This window comes from Tigriopus californicus, chromosome 5, assembly GCF_007210705.1.
Source record: "Tigriopus californicus strain San Diego chromosome 5, Tcal_SD_v2.1, whole genome shotgun sequence".
NCBI classification, from domain to species: Eukaryota; Metazoa; Arthropoda; class Copepoda; order Harpacticoida; family Harpacticidae; genus Tigriopus; species Tigriopus californicus.
In genome coordinates, this window is record NC_081444.1 from 12,837,825 (window position 1) to 12,857,893 (window position 20,069).

The 20,069-nt window shown below is 38.9% G+C and overlaps 1 protein-coding gene across 1 annotated transcript; it reads right to left on the reverse strand.

Annotated features, from left to right (window-relative positions):
* Positions 1-8,883: 8,883 nt before the first annotated feature.
* Positions 8,884-14,771, reverse strand: LOC131881188 (hrp65 protein-like). Its single transcript, XM_059227976.1, has 3 exons — positions 14,577-14,771; positions 11,426-12,138; positions 8,884-9,776 (listed from the first exon to the last, which is right to left on the reverse strand). Exons 1-3 carry the CDS (start codon positions 14,719-14,721, stop codon positions 9,099-9,101), a joined length of 1,536 nt encoding a protein of 511 aa, XP_059083959.1. The 5' UTR covers positions 14,722-14,771; the 3' UTR covers positions 8,884-9,098.
* Positions 14,772-20,069: the final 5,298 nt, after the last annotated feature.

Genomic DNA, 20,069 nt, shown 5'->3' on the forward strand with positions numbered 1-20,069 from the left:
TCCATTCTTGTACTTCGTTTTTGTTAGTTTGTTGGTGAGTGGATTATCTTGTGCGTGTAGGGTTGATGAGTTTACTCTTTCGCCATGCTTTCATAGCTGTCTGGTTTGAACAAGGCTTTGATTTCTTGCTCTTGAGAGCAATGGAGTTCGGAGTAACGTCGGGCATGCTCTCCATTTCCTCTACCATTTTGTTCAATTCAATTCCACCGGTCTTCAACGCCTCTCTAATGGTCGCGATGACAAAATGGATGAATATGAAAAGTCTTTCCGCCACTCATTCCTTGAAAAGCGATGTGATGTATTTCGAGGAATCAGATGTTAGATGAAAATTCTTTTCAGACCAGGAAGAGAAGCATCACCGTATCTTTGGATAAATAACGCACGTGATGGGGAGAGGCAACCCATTGCCATTCCAGACACTTGTATATTCGGTGTGTCAAGAAACCTTGGGCTTTTCTGACNTTGGATAAATAACGCACGTGATGGGGAGAGGCAACCCATTGCCATTCCAGGCACTTGTATATTCGGTGTGTCAAGAAACCTTGGGCTTTTCTGACCACACAGTGTACCTCGCTTCCATTCGGGCTGGGAGATTGGTCAATAGTTGACGAGGATGTGGCTGATGGCGTGTCCAAGGGTTGACCTCTAGTTTTTGATCGCAGGCTCGGTGGAATATTTCTTAAACAAAAAAAAAATGCGTTTAGTATTTGGCTCTAGTTTAGTGTTTCTGCTGGTTTCTTATTTAAGATTCCACATGTTTCTTAGGAAGTCTAGTAGTGGTACTTCTTCAAGGGGTAATTTGACCCGCTGAATGCAAAATAGCGTTATTTTGATGGGCAACATTTCCAACATTTTCTATGCTCCTAAGAACAGGGTGGTGACTAGGGAATTGATTCCAACATTGAGTATAATTTGGTGGATGGATCTAATCTCTAGTGGTTCAAAAAAAAAATGTTCATAGTCATGGGTTCTTTTGATTAGTATTTAGACAGTGAGTTCAAATGTCCTAAATCGTGTTCCTCCGGCTTTGTCTGGAAGGCGACTGCTTTGTATAGATTTTGCCCGATGATTATAAAATCCGGAGTGGGTCCAATACAGTCTTGAAGGGAAGAGTACCTTTGGAGTTTCAGTGTGCAGCCTTTATAATTCTTCTAGTAGTAAATCTACTGTAGAACAAAAATATCGATTTACCTTTGTTGTAAGTTTGCTTTCTAGAAAATTAAAAGTTTTACTGCCTACTGAAAACGAGTGTCTGGGCGTACTTCTAGTCCCACCATCCGCATGTTTTCATGAACCAACAGTTTTCGTTGTTCAGCTTCATACAGATTGCAACCCCAACTCCTATATCGAGCTACTTGCACCTTGCGCGCGCTTATAAGGCCTCCAATGTACGTAAACCATTCATTGATATAATTAAAAAAGGGACCCAGAAGGATATCTGGAACGCCTCGAAAGGTTTGTTTTTTTCAGGGGCTTTTCTAACCACTACAAGGAATGTAATCCCCAGTACTATTCACTTGAAAGGTCATATTTTGTCCATTATTTACCTTTTAAAACTTAACATGATCTTTGGTCTACCAACAAGTTTGAGTTGGCAGACCGAGCTCGTCCTTGAATGTGGGGTTGATCAGGAATGCTATCTAAACATTTGTCCAAATCTGACTTGAACAAACCTAACGGATCAACAACATCGACGTATTCCTTACGAATACTAGAAGGAAGCACATTAAACAATGAAGGAGCCCGAGAAAGAAGAAGCTCGTTGTTTTTGCTTCAAGTTGAAATATCACACATGATGGTATGCAAATGGTGCTTTTCATACCAAAGGTGTGCAACCGCATATCTCACCTCGTCAGCAAAATATCAAATCAGGATTGAGAGACGATTCTTGTCTGTGCATTTTCTTATTCTGCGTTACACTTATGATAATTGAACTTCATTCTCAAGGGCAAGTTTTATTACCTTTTAAATTTCGAAACCTCAAGTGAAATTCATGGCCTCTTGAAGTAATTCCAGGGTGGTTCTTGGTCTAAGGCCGTCAGGCACCCCAATCCTATGCGAGTTCAAGAATGTAACAAAGCGTAGGCAGATCGAGGTTTTGTTCGCTTAGATTGTACTATCCATTCAATTTTAAGCGAATCCGCCTTAGGTGTTGGTCCCCAGAGCGTAAACCATGAATTCGGCAATGAATATCCATGAAAGCTGACTTCGGGGGAAATACGTGGGAGGCCCAAAATGAGGTCATATCTCATTTCGACGAGCTTACGAGCTTGGCCTAAAAGTGTCATTTGGAGGGCTCTTTTAAGGGGACGTCTTCAATCATGGACAGTGAAGCTCATGTGAAAGGTTTTTAAATGTGATGATTGATGAACATGGTTCAAAGAGGTTGAGCTCTATAATTGAGCACCATAAGCTTTCGATGGACTTTTTAACGAAACTTAACATTGGTTTTTTCTCTTGAGAGGTAAGGCTTTGATATAAGCAACACGTTCCAATTCAAGGAACGGACTCAGCTTTCAAGGAAGCAGACAAGAAACATGGGAAATCCTTTATTGCCCTAAAGATACTACAAAATGAGAGCTTAAACCGATCAAAACAGAGCTTCACCGCCCATGTTCCATCGCCCTTATCAAGATGTGTAAAGTCGAAGTCAAAGACAAATATTCAAACAAATCAAATGGATCTACAGGGTTCGGCGCCAACACGGGTGCAAGAGTTCATTTACGGATTACCTGGATTTAAAAACTTCCCAAGATATTCGACGAGATATCAGGTCATGAATCATACAATTTCAAAGTTAAAGACTCGCCAATATAGCGTCACAAATCCAATGTCAAAATTTCTTGAAGAGAAACCGAAGTCCAAGGAGTGATCTTTTTAGATGACAATTCTAATGGCATTTACCTGTACTAAATTGATGCCAAGTGATAGGAATTACTTCTGATATAATAATACACCAATCAAAGGATTATAATTTCTTTCATGGTCCAAGATATCGGCAAGCGTAGGAAAGCCTAACCCTGTAGATAAAGACATCAAAGTGGGGTAAACAAGCACTCTATCATCACTCGACCATTTAGTTTCCTTCGAACTCTTCATGAAGAGTAACATTTCACGTTCCACATTCCGTTCCCTCTAATCATTTTCCTTTACAGTAGAAGCCTTTGTCTGGAGTAGAAATGAACATCATGGATCTTCAACCATCACATCTCCAAACGATCCCTAACATCCAAAAACTCGCTCCGTTCGTGCAGCCACGTCATTTCTACTCATGACTTCATTTTTTTTTCAACCAATAACCTCCTTCATGTATTCCAATTAGCCGCAGCTATGGACTAATTCCGTTCTGTCCTTTTTGGTATTATCGCTATTGAATCAAACCATCATTGCCACGTCTCATTCGTTTCAAGAGAGTTTGAAAACCACGGAAAAAGTTTTTCCGTCACAACTTCGATGTTTTCCGACTCTCCAACCGACTTTGTTGTTCCAACCATGACTTTTTTTTGACAACGAAATCTTTTGTATTTTGTACATTTTCCGCCTCTCATTTCCGACTCCGTGATTGTTCTGGTTTTCTTTATTGGAAACGACTCCTTTTTTCGTTGAATATTAGCACGAAATTTACCTTGTCGATATGTCTATTTGAATATTTATTTCGTAAAAAATTGGCCGGAAAAGTGTTATTAATAATTGTAACTCCATTTCAAGTGGAATCAAAAGCTACTAAAACTACATCAATAGGTTTTCTTTTTACACAATTCCTTACAAATGTCCATCACCCAGTCAACCTCAAAAACTTTATCTCAAATACTGAGGTCCAAAAGTACTTAAATTCTTTTTAACGGGAGGTTTGAGGACTTATCATTAAGTCTTTCATGGCAATGCTACATTAAAAAAATGTTCCGAAGTTACTTGCAGTAAGTTGCTGTCAGATAATAAAGTGTTGGAACGTCCTTGGAGTATCACAATAGTTAGGCTTTGGCAAAAGGTAACATTTAGACCCCAAAATGTCCTTCTTTTTAGGAAATAGGAAATGGAAAAATATGATTGAAAATGAAAATAACATGTAGTGTTATACTTTTTAAAGCTTTTTTTTCTCGTGGTCACTACCGCACACAATTCATTTGAGACAATTTTCCTCAGATGTAATCCTCATAACAGAAAGAGGTGATTTTGTTTTCTCACTTAAACCACCCACAGAAAAAGGAATTTACAATCATAAGAGAAAATGGCAGGTGAAAAAAAAAACCGTTTTGAGTAAATCGCATTTTTCTCCCAGTCTGATAGTACGAAAATTAAACTTCTTTTTTTTTAACTTTTATGGTAGTCCGTTGTCAATTCAACCAATACACGTCTTGATCGCCAACTTTCCGCTCCTTTAAAGAATTTCGTTGTCAGCCCTCATTTTGGTCTTTGTTACGGCATAACGACTCCTCCGACTGCACCAAAATATTCATATCCGTATATTTTCAGCTTTAGAACTGAGCTTGCTTTCGACTTCATTGAGCATCGCTATGAGCTTCAATATTTCATGGCCGACACATCTCCGCCTCCGTAGTGGTTCCGCCTCCAATGGATCATCTGGTTCTTACAAGATGTTTCCGACTCCAGATTTGTTCAAACAATCCTCAACTCATTGGTTTTTAAACGCTTAGGAGGCAAAAATTTATGGACAAAAAAACTTTAGAAGGATTGAGTTTAGTTTTGACTTAAAGAGGGCTCAAAATGCACTTAAATTCCATAGAAATGCCAAATTTAAGAAATCTTTAGAATAGTGAAAGTGACCTTTGTACTTTCCGGAATTTGCGAACAACTAAACAAAAAATGGAATTTGGATACTGCAGTCTTAAACAGCTACCAATTACAGACATTTTTTGCAATTTGAAAGAAAAAAAGGTAAAGCCAAAAGAGAAATATACTGAAGGAAATTTTGCAACTTCACAGAAGGTCTAATAAGTACAATCATGTGAAAGGATAATGCCACTTTCGCTTTTGTACCTCCCTTCCACAGTGCGGTTTTACTTGACTTGAAACAGCCTAAGGTTGCTTACCCTCGCGTTTCCAACCATATCATGTTAACATCAGAACCAGGATCCTTCGATCTTTTTTCCACCAAATTTGACACTCCTCAAAATGGAGCTGTCTTTTCTCTTCCACATACTTCTAGCCAATCGCATTTCGTCGAGGTCCGAGCTCTAATCACTCATTTGGCTTTGAATTTCAACGCCTCCTTTGCTTAAATCTCAGGAGCTCCCACCTCCCAGATTTTAAGCATTCTGAGTCCCAAACTCTTCCGTCTGATCAATCGCACTTTAATACTTACTGTACACCTGACATCATCGAGCTTGGTCGAAAAGGGTCCACTGATCCTAGTGGAAAAAGTCATAACTATGTAAAAATAAGTGATTTTATCCAAGCTGACACCTACTACACGAAAAGTAAGTTCACAAAATGGTGTGTGCTTGTAAAATTCAGAAATGATAAGATTAGGCGATATGCAAGAGGTTTGTCAAAACTAATGAAGTAATCGGAACAATTGACCGCGACAGAGATATCACTATGGTAACAAATAATCCTATATGAGAGGCCATGAAGTCATGAATCTTTCTTCCTATTATTTATTCTGTTTGTGCGAATTTCCCTACCGCCACTGGGAATGGAATTTCTAGATGTTGGAATATTGAATGTTCCTTGTTACTCATGAACACACGTTATTCAGTCTCCATTTTGCCATGAGTTCTGTCAACAGTTTGAGGTGAGATGATAATTTACGTTCCTTAGTCAATATAGGTAAGAATGCACTTGACAACAACAATTCGAGATGGTCAGTCACTCATAAATCATAATCCATGAAAATCTGAGCTTGACTTCTAAGACAGAAATTTGCTTACAAAAGCCAACACTTAGGGAGTTTCAAGAATTGATATCTCAGTGGAAGCCCCAAAAATTCATTCATTGGCCCAGAGTTGAGAGTCGAAATCTGGAATCCTGGCCCTCTAGTGGTGAAAGAGTGCATAACATGAAATGATGTTCTTTGCATGAGGGTCCCTTTTTATTGCATTATCTCTTTTTCTTTCATCATTTTCAGCTAATCCATGTTGATTGAAGTATTCATTGCATGTTATTTGGCAACCAATGATTCCACCTCAAGGTTCTCTGCTCTTGTGGTTGACCCAAAATATGATTATTACTCAATAATGAAAAGCTAAGAATTGCCATTTTGGAATGAAAATTGTTAACTCATGGTAAGTGGCGGCTTAAGGGATAGGCACTTGTTACTACTTTTAACTATCAACGAAGCATTTTACATTGCTGAGTCATATTTAAGGAAGGAGGCAAAATTGTGGTGTCATCTAAACTGAAGACTATTATAAAACTGTTCAATATTTTCAATATCCTATTTTTCTGCGGATTTCTTACCGCTACTGGGATTGGAATCCCAGCAGTTAAAGACGAGAAATTTATTCATTTTACTTCACTTTTATTCTTATGTATTATTTGATCGACCAACGTATTAGAGTTGGCTGATTTGGCTAATCCTTGAATATAAGGTTGATCGGGAAGTTTAGTCAAAAACTTGTCCAAGTCTGACTTCAATCCAGCTACTGGATCAACGGCTACATACGCCCTACAAATAGTTAAGGGCAGCAAATTGGACAATGAAGGAGCCCGAGAAAGAAGAGAGTTTGACTTCATTGTTTTAACTAGCCTGGATTCTCGAGGACTTAAAGGTGCTCTCAAAATGCACGTTAGGCTTCTGACCCTAACACCTGGGTTGGGACAAAGGTCATGAATGCTTTTGAAAACGTACAGTATCAGATACCTTTCGTACCTTCTTTGAATACCGTAAAGTGCCAACCTTTACAGCCTCCCCCCAATACTTGCACTCTCTTATACCATTGTTGTTCCTGGTGAAACACATCTTTGGACTTGTTCGACCTTTTGCAAACCTGCTGAAGTCATTGGAGCCCAAACGGGCGAGGCATATTCAAGAACTGGACTTGTACACAGTTAGTATCGTGATACCTAAACGATATATCCAATCACATGTTTCAAAAGCTTTACTAACTTTCAACTGGATATGCTAATCGAACTTTCCATTTTCTTGGAGGACTGCACCTAAATCTTTAATGGATGAGACCTGCTGAATGCCCTTACCATTTGCACAGATTGTTTAATGGAGAGGACACTTGTACATCTCGGTTAGCGTACTCTTTCTTAAGGGTATGAAATCAGATTTCTTTCACTCTAATTTCCCCTAATCTGTCTTGTGACATTAAACGTCATAAAATATGACATAATTAAAAAAATAAGTGACATTGAATTCATTTCTCATGAAATTGATAAAGCTCTTTGGATTCATTGTCCGTGTGATTTGATCGATCTTTTCAGATATGGATTTTACTTCCCCCATGATGCTGAATATGAGGAAATGGATGAGATTCCAAGAAATGGAATTATCACGCCATTTCTGCAAACTCATTTTAAATTGGTCTATTTTAACCATAACGCACCCTATTGAATGCCTTAATCAGAAGAACAGGGAATATTCGCAATCAACACCTCAGGGTTTTCCACTTGAGATACAACTAACGTTTTTCTTCCGACTTCAAATGAAAAAAAAATGTACTCGATGCAACGACTTTTTGTTTTGAGGGTGTTTTGAAGCAAGGGGGAACTTTAATTGATATCAATGTGGGCAGTATTTTCCTTGTGAAATCTACTGTTGCCATCTTTATCATTATATGATATTCAGAATAGGTACCGTCGTTGTCTAATCTTTTAAAAGTCTTCATTCTCTGTGTCCTAACCCGGGAGTAAGACTGAGTGTTAGCGAGAGACAGGGTATTTCATGTGAAACACTCCTTATGTACAACGCAATGGATACATTCAAAGCTAATGAAGGGCTTAAAGTCATCCTTTGTTTGAAATCGACCACCAGCATTTATAAATTGCTGCGGTGCTCTCTTCGACGATTCTGTGCATTAGATGACACAAAGTTGAGTCTTAACCGTGACTTAGATCGTTTCTTGGTAGCGATCCAAAACCAGCCTTACGTCTGAGGAACAAAAACCGAGAAAAAAATGTTTTATCATATTATAAATTATGGCACACTATGACTTGCATGGAATCTCATTCCCTTGTATCGATTTAAAAAACCGAGAATTAAGAGCAGAAAAAAAAACTTTTTTTAAGTGCAAAAGTATAAATCTATTGATGCTCCCACTTTCGTACAACTTTGAAAACGGCCTTCTCGCACTATTGCAATTCGTTTTTTCTCACATATCCTGTGTAAGAGAATTAAATAAATTGAAAATAATGCAAGATACCGATATGGAACGTCATTAACTACAAATTATTAGTTCAAGCTTGTGGTTTATAAATACATTTTTATAGAAACTAAGTGATATTGACTAAATGGATTATATTTGTGAAATATTCAAAAGTTAATTAAGGGTTTCAGCGGTACTAGGACGAGCTTCAGACTATTATTGTCTTGAGTGATTCAAGACAATTTGATTTTTTTATTTACATAGAATACTTTTGTGAACCAACTTTTCTTTGTCCTGGAACCAAGAATGTACACTTGACTAAATATACAAACATAAGACTTGGTGTAGAAATCCGTAAAATTTGGCACTCAGTACGATATTTCCTTAGCAAATCAAATCAAATGAAAATCCCCAGAGGTCGTTTTACTACCTGTTAGATTTCGGTCCTCTTGTCGGGACCCGCGTTTTTTTGCTTTTTTCGCCCAAGCATTGTTTTTCGGCATAACAATTGATTCAATCAGAGAAGATGAGTGAAGACTCTAGAAACTAGACCGTGGTTAAAAATACTTGGGTAATAGTGCACTACCATTCTAGCATTTAACGACAATGCTCTATGGTGGTCGACCTTCTTTTGCAAGAAAGAACTTCAATACTTTATTGTAACATTTTTTCGGTTTCTTTCAAATGGTGTACAACAAAACCGTCACAATTGGGACATTCCTTCAATTTTGGTATTACACACAATACAAATATCAATTAATAGTATGTCGAGATATGTAACTATGTACATTGGAAGCTTGCTAAAGCCGAAACAATTGGACATTTTCAAAACCTCCGACGTTTATTATCAGGACCACCTCCAAAGTCGCGATTCATGCCTCCACGTCCTCGAGGCATAAAATGGCCTCGCGGTCCTCCGGGACCGAAATTGTTGAACCCTCCATGACCACCGCGTCCCATTGGTGGGCCACCCATTGGAGGCCCGCCCATCAATGATCCGCCCATTGGTGGTCCGCCCATGGGACCAAAGTCCTTGGGAAAACCTCCGGGCCCTTCATCAAAGCCACCACCACCACCCTGCATTCTCGCCTCCTGTTGATCCAGCATATTGTTCAACTCTTGGGCTTGCATAAATAGAGAGTTCTCCTCATGTCTTTGTCTTAGGTTGTCATCTTGTTGGTTCATCTGCTCTTTGAGGCGTTGCTCTGTGTCATTGAATCGCTCTTGTTCCTCTCTAATCATATTTGACATTTCTTGTTCCTTCATCTCCCAATGAGATTTCTGTTGATCGCGGTTGGCCTCTCGCATACGCAGTTGGTTTCTGAGTTGCTCAGTTTCATGTTCATATCTAGCATACTCCATCTGCGCAATGAGTTTATCTTCTTCTAGTTTCATTTCCCTCTCCAGGGCTTCTATCTTTTGTTTCTTCATCTCATGAAGACTTTTCCATTTCTGGCCATATTCAAATTCAAAGCTTGCCGGAGCAGCAAATCGTGGTCCGTTCTAAGGTTGGGAGGTAAATAGAGAGAAAATAGCTGTTAGGGATGGGCAAAAATGTCTCATCCAAACGACATCAACCTTGCTAAAATGAACACATTCACATGGTCCTACACATCCAACCTCAACTAAAAGAGAAGAGAAGCCCTCTTGAAAAATCAAATGGTCACATTCGGATTTGATTTACCGTGTGGCCAGGAATGACGACAATTTCACCTTTTCCATTCGAAAAAACTCGATCGAACATTCGTATCAAAATTCAATGCGTAAATCCACTAGAAGGAGACAGGATTGAATTTTGCATGCACAATCCAAGTGGCTTCGCCACCGGGAATGGTATATCAGTCAAGCAAATCAGTCAAAACTTAAAATAGAAGCTGTGTATAAAAATAAATAAAGTATCAACTGCATAAGTAATCTGTAACGAGTTGCTTGGCAAATTTTCGATATTTTAAGTTAAGTTGAACACAAGAGAAGAATTTTGCCCTCTTTCCTTGTTAAAGTGATCTCTAACAAGCATTAAGGCCAGAAAACAGTCACGCAAAATTGAAATCTTGAGAGAGAAACAACGTAAGGAGTGAGCAGTTTTGCCTTTGGGTTTAGATGCAATTTATGTTCGAAGACTTTTGCGAAATTGAGCGGCAAGTTCTTCTGGATGGACCTAATGTGGTTCTAATTAGGTCTTTTCCTTGTTGGCACCCTGGACTAAGTCAACTTGGTTTTGTCCATTTAATATTGATGTTACAAATATTCTGCAGCCTTGGTTAATGTGTCGCTTTCAACCTGAAGCTTATGTTTCACATTTGGTTGACAAAGCCGACATAAGATATTGCTGCAGACACCGATATTTCCAAAAGAAGGTTCGAGTAACTTGTCACAAAACCAACAAACGCATACGCGGCAAAAATGTTGAACCCAGTTAACATTTTCATCAGTCGCGAAAAGCATAAAAAAAAGTGAGGTCAGAAGACAAAGTTTTGGTCAAATCAAAATTAGGTGATCATTCGACTCGGACAATAAATATTGTTCGTTTGTCGAGCAGAAATTGGAGATGGTGGCACTAACAGGTTTTTCTCAATGCCTCGCTCGGTTCAGGTTCAGCCCTTTCACACATCTGAACCGTCAAACTTCCGCAATTTCTGCTCGACGTGAAATCAACATATTTTGACGGGGGCTAGTGAAGACCCAAATATTCCGTATTGGTTTTCTTTGGCAAAAGGCGTTCCTTTTCCTTTCAGCTCAGTCCCCTCTTGGGGTAAAACTTTCGGCATTTTTTGGTTAAAATGTTTTGTCCCAAATTCATCAAATATGGCGCATTCTTTGGCCCTTCGATACAGATAAGGAACTTAATAGAAATACGGAAAATTAAGCTATCTCATGTTGGGGCAGGCAAAGCCCACTCTGTTGGTTAAAAGTTACTTGTGACGTTCCTTTAGAATAAATTAATAAACGACAGGAAGTTCTGGAATTCAACTTTTCATAAGATTGGAGTAATTGGTTCAAGGAGAAGGAACCTATGCGTATTTGAATGTAAGATTTCGATGCAAGTTTGAGGGCTCTCATAAACTAAAGAGGTTGGATGTTTCATAGCTTAAAATGCATGAAATCCCCTAAAGGGATTTTATCTTGGCTGAAATCCAAGCACTCTAACCCACCTCTCGTTCAACTTTAAAATCCGGATTGCGCTTGGGTAACATCTTTTCTTGGAGGCCATCTTCATCCTCGACCTCCTCCAACATCTCTGCAATAACTGGCCTCAGGGACGAGGTCAAGAAATAGCAGCTTTCGGTACAACGCTTGACGGCTTCGAGGCCAGAGCTTTTGCGTTCAAACTCAACGACACCTTCACCTTTTGCCCTGCCACGTTCGTCAACCATGACCACGCAGCGCTCAATGTCTCCAAAAATGGAAAAAGCTCGGTGAAGGAGCTCATTGGAAACCCAAGGACCAAGATTGATCACCTTGACGGCTCCAGGAGGAGGTGCGAAACGAACTTTCAGAGCACGGTTGTTCTTCATTTTTCCATCTAACTCACGCTTGGCAGTTTCAGCTTCGCTTCGAGTAGCCAATTTAGCAAAAGCAAAGTGTTTTTCATTGTTGTAGAAAATTTCGCCTACTTCGCCGTGTTGTGACAACAGCTCTTTCAGTTGCTCTTCGGTTGTATCCGGAGTGAGATTGCCTATGTATAGCCGAGCCCTACCCCCGAATCTTTTTTCAGTCATTTCAAGCGCCGGTAATTCTAAGGTAGGGCCTTGAATCTGTTCGAGTCTGTCCAAGACTCGGTCTCGGTTGTTCATCCCTTGGAAACCACCACGGCCCCCACCCCGGGAACCGCCTCCGCTTCCTCGTGGCCCGCCCCGGCCGCCACCTGTAATCAATGATCGTTTCAAGGGAATCCCTTAACGAAAGCACACTCCAGTTCAAACTGGTTATGTAGTACCGTTAAGAGTGTGGTTATACAAATATGTCCAAGCATGGTCAATATCAGAGATGATCCTACACCGCTCAACCAGGGACCCATGAGCTAACAGATCAAAAGAATGATTCAAATTCGAAACTATCGGCGCAAAGTGAAGCAAACTATTGGTATGGCAAGAGTGTGCGGAATAGTATTCAAGAAGTAGATACGATTTGTCTCCGAGAGGCCAAGCCGAGCGAGCCTAAGTATGATATTGGCTGACACGGTCTTTCCTTCTTTCAAAAGGGATGTTATGGTTGTGGTAAACTGAAGACAAGACACATTCTCGTCCACAGAAAAGAACCGCGTTAAAAGCGATTGCGAATCGTTACTTTCCTATCAACCCTAGTGCCAAGGCCGGATCATCAAAGTAAAAAAAAATGGCGTTCATAGAAAGAGCTTTGAGAGAAAAGTACCACAGGTCAGTGACCTCTTAACTTGTTCAGTATTTGTAAGGAGGTTTTGGACCTCACGTAACCATGAAAGGTACTCATCGTGAGATCGTCGTTAAGCAGGAAAAGGCTTCTAGCAGCATTATCTTTGGACAAATCAAGGGTTATACGACTCAGTCAAGCATATGACATGAAAAAGAGTCTTTTGATGGCTCGTTCAGATTAATCATCCGTGAACTCTAGAATATTTTTTGCTCAGGAAGACTCAAAGGCCGCGAGTCTGTGTTTTTGTTTGCTCAGCAAAAAGTCTCTAGATTTTGCCACTCTAGTCATAGACACCCCTATAAGTTTTGAGGCAACTAAATAATGTATGACAAGCTTGAGCTTGGTCAGTTATTTTGGGCCCCTGTGAATTGTTACACTTTTTGACCATGCTAGCTCAAGAATCGATGCTGAAAAGAATTTTTTAACACACAAAAATATATCAGATAGATTAAAAAAGGCAATGTTTCTAAAGAGTAAAATCGGTAAGCCTTGATTACATTAAGCCTTTATAGAGCTTGGTAAGATCTAAAAAATATGGGCAAGTCTTCAGGAAAACGCATGCTCACGTTCGAGAGTTGTGGCATTGAAATGTTGTTTCAGCAACGTATTCAATATTAATAATAACTGTAGAAGGGCACGAATGCCCGAATAAGTTGCCTTTGACGTGTTGCAGTCGCAGCCTGAATGCAGAAGCGAGTGACTATTCGTGTTTAAAAGCAACACAGCATACTTAAATGTCGACAAGGGTTCAGGAGCAATAAGAATAATGCTCGTAATGAAATCGATAACTATTTGATTGGATGGCAAACTGTTAATGCAACTATTATTGCTTAGTTGCACCCACCGCCTTGAATCTGAAATGAACTAGAAAATCTATTATAATACCTTTACGATTTTAGCTGCCTAAATTATGCACATTTTTGTTGCTCAATTGTTACTACTACTACTACTACTGTCACCTGGTCAAAATATGGATGAGCCTGGCGGCCGTTCTTATGCTTTTGTTTATTTTATTCCCAGGACCAAAATGGTAATAGGTGTGTTTTCATTGTGCAAGGGATTCAAATGAGCCTTCTATGAATCGTTGTTACTTATCTATACCAATCGATCGAAATGTTCTGATTAAGCTCAAAGTCCTCTGACTTCCAAGTATCACTATAGCATATGCTATGCATGTATGCACATCGTACACCAAGGTTCAAAGAATAGTTTTCCCGTTGGTCGGGGCAATTTTGCCAGTTGATCGGATCGATGGTCCCGAGGAATTAAAATTACACTAGGCAGTGTTCATTCGAAAAACCAAGATGATTTGACGGACTTTGCAAATTATGTCGATATGCTCCAAATACAAAAGCCAATATTGTGTGTGCCCTCAGCACCAACAAAGAGATTGGAATTCATTTCTCCGTTCAAAAACAGAAAAATGGCAACAAGAACGACCCAAAATCGAACTGTTCTTTTCTAGCATTTGCTGAGCTCGGCTCTGACTGTTTCGGTTAGTTATTTTCTGACTTGCCGTTTGACTCTTCCATGTCTCACCCAACTTATCATGTCGTAAGAGTCGAAAACAAACTGTTTCAAGATTGAAACTAACCGACCAATAACAATATTTATAGAGACTACAATTTCAAACGTCTTTCCTCGTTCTATTTCTCTAAAACAGCATTCAAGTTGGTTGTGGCTGGCTGGCTGGCTGACTGACTGGCTGCCCATGAGCCAATTCTGGCACACATTTCTGCCTGACTTGAACCCAATCTTAGATGTCAAATCTTCTCCATTAAAACTTGGGAGGGATTTCCCATCCAAACTTCAGCAATTAAAAGATAACCACACAAAGGATCGTGTTTATCATCTACTTAAGAATCCTATTTCTTTTGTTCCTACCAAAATGGAGGATTGGCCAAAACTCACCTCCTCCACCGCCACCTCGCCCCATAGGGCCGCTTCTAGGTGGTCCACCACGGCCTCCACGACCGTGGCCTCCACCACCGTGGCCTCCCCGGGGACCCCCTCGGCCCCGATGTCCGTCGCCGTTGTTCTGGTTATTGTCGCCCATAATTCAAATAATACTCACTAAGTCGTCACAGATGGCAGAAGCTGAGCTTGGGTAATTTGATGCAGATAAAGGAGAATTCAGGCATGCCAAAACTTGAAATCATTATTGGCCAGAGAGATGATGTGGTGTCTGACTCAGACCCAAGAAAGACCTTGATTATTAATTCGACTAGGCATCTTGGGACATCGTGGATTGATAATCTTTATGCGCTTGCGATCGATTCTCAAATCTTCTCGCATGGTGTTTCTTCTCATGGTTGGCAAAAATGAAAAATAATAAAGTAATCTTTTCTGACTTTTTTCAACTTAAAACACATATAAAATCATTTGAGCACCAGATCTTTCAAAATCGTAGAGATATTTAAAGTAGAGCCTTGATGTTTTTGGGTAGAAACAATATTAAAACACACATGGCATCGTGGGAAAATTCTGATTGTTTGTTGTTATCATAATGTTACTGATTTTTTTATTATATTGATTTCAATTTGCTTAGATAATTCCTTGAAAACTAGGTATTATTTATTAAACAATATTTTTCCAACATGTGTCTAATTTTCTTAGGATTTGAACAAAAACGTTGAAGAGTAATAATTGGCATATTTATTCATGACAAGCTTGAGCTCTATAGCCTATTCATCAACACGAGAAACTTTTTTACAGAGGAGGATTTCTCTCTATTTTTGTGAGCCATCAAAGGGTGAATTCGGCAATCAAAACAGGATCGGTTTAATTTATCACATTTCAACAATGTTTTAATCCAGGGTTACAGTGTTGAATATTTGAATTTTGTTGAACTTTTCTCGTTCCTTGATTCAACATAGGAACCAGTTCCTGTTTCTTTAGCCAAAGTGAGTTATTCGGTCCCCCGCCAATCCTCGTCAAAAACTGAAATGGACCTATTCATTACTGGATGGCTTTAATAAATGCGTATTTTAGTTGTTTTTTGCAGACTCCTTATGGAATCCCCAACAATTCAAAATGAAACGAGGTGGCATTTCTTGGTTAGCTCTAAACTCATATAATATTATCATGATAAATAGAGTTGGCAGATCTGGCAAGCCCTTGAAAATGGGGTTAATCAGGAAATTTGGTCACAGATCAGGACTTCCTTGTTCAAACTAACTTGGATTCTCGTCGGCTTGAAGGTGTTGGGCAACAATTGGAATAATTATTCATTTCTTTACCTTATGGAGTCAAAATTAATTTTGTTGTATTACGTAGAAGAAGAATTATTTGGCGCAGGAAAAATCAAGCAAAATGTCAACATCTTAGTACCGAAATTAGTAACGAACTATGATTTCAAGGCACTAATCTTTCAGCATTTGGGTCTTTGTAATTTTTGAACCCTTTTTTGCAGTTTCTTTGAGTCATCTGGTTTATAGTTAAAAACATCTAGGATTTTCAATCCCAACACTGAATCCACAGGCATCATTCTGCGTAAAGCAGCCTAAATTGCCCTTTTTAAAGCACTTACTTGAAGTTAATGTTTAATTGCACCGCCTAGAATAAAACGGAGTCTTTTAAAATGGTGAGTGGATTTTCACCCTGTATAACCTCCATATACAAACACAAAGGTCAGAGCTAGATAAACTACACCGCTGATTTGGCAATGAATTAAGACAAAAGTACCAATTTATTTGATACAGTTCAAGCTTGCTCTGGATTTGCTACGCTTATAACGTTTCAATTTGTTGATGAATTTGTTCACATCACCCGGTCTTTAGCTTACCAAATTTATTGATTGACTTTTTTGCACCAAATTTTGTATTCAATGCACTTCATGAACTCCAACAATCATTGACCTTAAACAATACCTTTAGAATGATTGTTATGCAAGAAAACATAAAAATGAGTAAGTCAGTTCGAAAAATACTGAAACTCAACCATGTCTGAAAACCCGTTCCTCATTCGTAAAACACAAAATATTTTGAAATTTTCGTATTCCTGTCCGTACTCATGAGCAAATTTGTTTCAGGGCAGAGCTTGGTGATCATTCCTTTGGCTTCAGGCAAGAGCAATTCGCAGCACTGTCTAAATCAAAGGGAAAGCAAGCTCAGTTGACTTTTATCCCCAGACAAAGCGCTAGATTAAAGAGGGACGACATTCAATCAGCCAAATCAGCCTCAAATAGCTCCCATGACCAAATTCGCAATTTTAAGGCCGAACTCAGGCTGACCAGATCTATCGTAAGTTAAACCATGGTTAAACCCAGGTACACTGTTGATAATGGATAGAAAGAAGTTTGACTCGTGAATTGTATTAAACCCAAGGTATTTCGGCTTTCTCTTCAATTTTCGGGGAAGTCAGCAAATTTCTTAAGGATTTCATACTGAATTTCAGTACTTTGCTGGCGAAAGTTTGGAATTTCCATCAACAATCAATTTCATTCAAACTTTCCCCGATTCAAAGAAATATTTTCAAAGTTCGGTCAACCAATACTTGCGCTTAGTGTGGTCAAAAGACTCTCAGGATATCAATGACACTGGTTTTGGGACTTGATTTTCTACAAAAAGTGCACCTTTTTGTCTTGAAGAGACTGCTTGCATGCAAAAGAAGGTTTTTTTTGTATCAGATTGCGTTTATAAAAAGCCCAAGTTTTTTTACTATTCTAACTCTAGTTATGTGTGAGACCATAGTTCAGTAGGAGGTTTGAAAGGCTCAAGAGGTCTAAAGATGTTTCAGGTGTCGTTTTACTGAACTAACCATGTAGTCGCCGTAGCCAAAAATATAAACAAACGTGATTGAGGTACCCAAAGCAAATGTCAGTCTTTTACAAATGTGTTATTTTTTCGGTGTGTTGTTTTTTTACTGGAATCACAAGCCACGATGCCAGCCTGTTCAAGTGTGCACTGTACAAATCGCAGCGGTGGTTCAAGGAAGCTATATTCATTTCCAAAGAATCCACAGCTCCTTGAACTCTAGTTGAAAGCGTTGAACTGGGACAACTTTAATCCAACTTAAGCCAGTCGACTTTGTAAGGACCACTTCCAAGATTCTGACTTACTCAAACCGCCAGGTCAAAGGCAACAATTAAAACCAAACGTGGTTCCATCCAAGTTTTCTGATTTTAAAAGTCCAAATCAAAGAAGTCAAGAAAGACCAGACATTTGCTGGAATGGGTCTCAAGCAATGATCCAATTTCAGTTCAACCAAAAGCAGAAAAGATCTAGAATACATTTATTGATGAATTCCAAAAGATTCGTCAGTACTGCCTAGAGACTGAACATGGCAAGATCGAGGTACATTCTCTATCCTGAAAACCAAAACCAAATCAACTCAAACAGATGGCTTGATCTTGTCTTTGCCAAAAGAGGAATAAAACAAATTTGTGGCAAAAGTGGCCAAGTTATCAGCCATTAACTCTGCTCCTCAAGTTGCTGAGTTATCCAAGAATCAACAAATTGTGAAGCTTAATCTGAAAGTGACTAAAATTGAAGAGGCTATTAGTTCTATCAAAGAAAGTGTCGAACACATTTTCAATGAAGATCATATAGCAGTTTTGTAAGGCCAGGAACCCCGAGGATACCAATGGTCAGATGAGACTGTGGGAAAGGCTCTTCAGATCAAATTGATTTGTGGAGCTACAGGTTATGAGTTCTTGCAGAGTCAAGGCCGTCAGCCATGGCCAGCAATTCGGACCCTGCAGAGGTGGTTGAAACAAGGAAATATGAATGTCAATCTGGAACCTGAAATGATCCAAAAAATGAGTGTTATTGCATTTCAAGATTTGATCCTATGTTGGCGAAGATTTTCAACAATATTTTCAATGATAGCTGTAGGATTGCGGTTGAAACATTTTTTGTCAGAGAAGGTTTATCAACCCTACCCCAAATACTTTCATTTCAATTATGCCGATAAAGAACCTTGTTCTATTTACACCTTATCCCCACAAAATGGATTGCAAATTATTAATTTTTGTATATCAATGTTTGTGGGAACGTTTTCTGAAATCAAAGACCTGGGAATTCACTTGAATTCTGAAGACAATACATACAACAGACAATGTTATAGATTTTGTCGTTTCTTGAAGACTTTGTTGAATTTGATTAAAAATAGCTTCTTTAAGACTTCATTGATATTTGTGAAATTTTTCTCAACTAAATGTCTTTTGAACGGTCCTAAAACGAACTTTCAAAAACTGTGAGCTAGAACTCCATAAAGCAATAAAATCAAATATGTTCCACTATGACTTTTTGTGGTAGAAAAATGCCACGATGTGTGTGAGAATTTCTCTGGAAACTTAAAGGGCTTTTTGAACACCGTGTACATTAAATCATTTTTGTGTCCTTTACTAAAGAACAAAGTGGTGTCAAATCAATGGATTGTGACTCAAACCGTGATATTTTGGAATCTAAGCTAGTAGTAATGAAGTCCTCCTCTCTGCCTAGTTTCTTGGGCCCCTTCATTGTTTGTTGGCAGTTAGTCAACTTCAAATATTGTACAAAGATTAATTGTAAACAATGAGACGAATCATAATCTTTTTTTTCAATATTACTGGGCATAACATTCCTTGAAGCAGTTTGTAAAGTCCTTGAAACCCCAAAACAAGAAAAAAACCATCAGAAAGTATTGTGCCTTTACCAATGCCAAAACTAGATTCAAAAGTCCCGGGATTTCGAAAGTGATAAACCACCTAATGTTGATGGGGTTGTTTCTTTGTGACTATCATAAAAGATCGCATAATATTTTTAGTATTGAAGCAGTCCATTAAAATAAAAATAGTCAAATGATTCATTCAAAAGTTGAAAACAATTTTTTTATATCAGGGTCTTTTGATGATGTCAGCCCAGCTAGGTAGCGCTTGCGTCATATGCCATCAACCTGTAATGTAGTGCTTTAGAACATTACTATTTTGATTTCGGCCAAAGTGGCATCTGTCAGGGAGCCCAAGAGCTAGAAACATACGAAACCCGACCATTCTCATTATTTCGTTTGTCTGACATGACTTTCTATGAATTTGAGCATTCATTTTTTCGATTAAAATATGTAAAGAAGGCCGCCAATTATAAAATTACAATGTGATTGAACAAGTTTTTCTAGTTCAACGTTTCATCACAGAGAAAGTTGAAGCTAAATCCCCCAGGAAAAGTGACCATATTCAACGTTTTGAAAAAACGTCTGGTATTCGATCATTGCTAGCAGAGTCCTCTGTTGAGAGTTCAATGCACTTACTTATTACATACATACAATAAGCACCAAGGTTACCAAACAATCCCAGAAGTGCAATCAGCCTCACTCTGAACGTGCACTCTTGTCCAGCAATCATAAAGAGGGTGGGTGTGCCAGGTGAATGAATATCCTTCGACAAATCGGCAATACCATTAGAACCGGCGGAGTAAGTATTGATAT